Here is a 236-nt window from a genome sequence, read left to right as displayed (position 1 = left end):
GAGGCCGCCAAAACAAAGGAGCATCGCCTTCGAGACTTACCACCCCCCACCACAACGCGTCGGGAAAAGTCTTGAAATTATCGTTAATGTCTTTCTCCACCAGGTAGACGAGAAACGATGAGAAGATGAGACCTAGGAAGCCTATATAGACTGTGGTCAGCAGTTCCTGGAAATAGAATAGGGAATTGGGGGTCAAGGGGCTTTTCTCATATTTTTTTTTGGTTCTGATACGGAAA

The 236-nt window shown here is 46.2% G+C and overlaps 1 protein-coding gene across 3 annotated transcripts in view; it reads right to left on the bottom strand.

Moving 5' to 3' along the window:
* Positions 1–236, bottom strand: part of LOC119593036 (potassium voltage-gated channel subfamily KQT member 1-like) — a gene marked incomplete in the record, with an annotated part of 139545 nt that overhangs the window by 48217 nt on the left and 91092 nt on the right. For all 3 annotated transcript variants that reach the window (XM_037941933.1, XM_037941932.1, XM_037941934.1), the window contains 1 exon segment: positions 41–166. In XM_037941933.1, coding sequence (XP_037797861.1) covers positions 41–166 — 126 coding nt within the window.

The sequence above is a fragment of the Penaeus monodon genome, chromosome 31 (assembly GCF_015228065.2).
Source record: "Penaeus monodon isolate SGIC_2016 chromosome 31, NSTDA_Pmon_1, whole genome shotgun sequence".
Classification (NCBI taxonomy): Eukaryota; Metazoa; Arthropoda; class Malacostraca; order Decapoda; family Penaeidae; genus Penaeus; species Penaeus monodon.
This window is presented reverse-complemented; position numbering and strand designations above follow the sequence as displayed.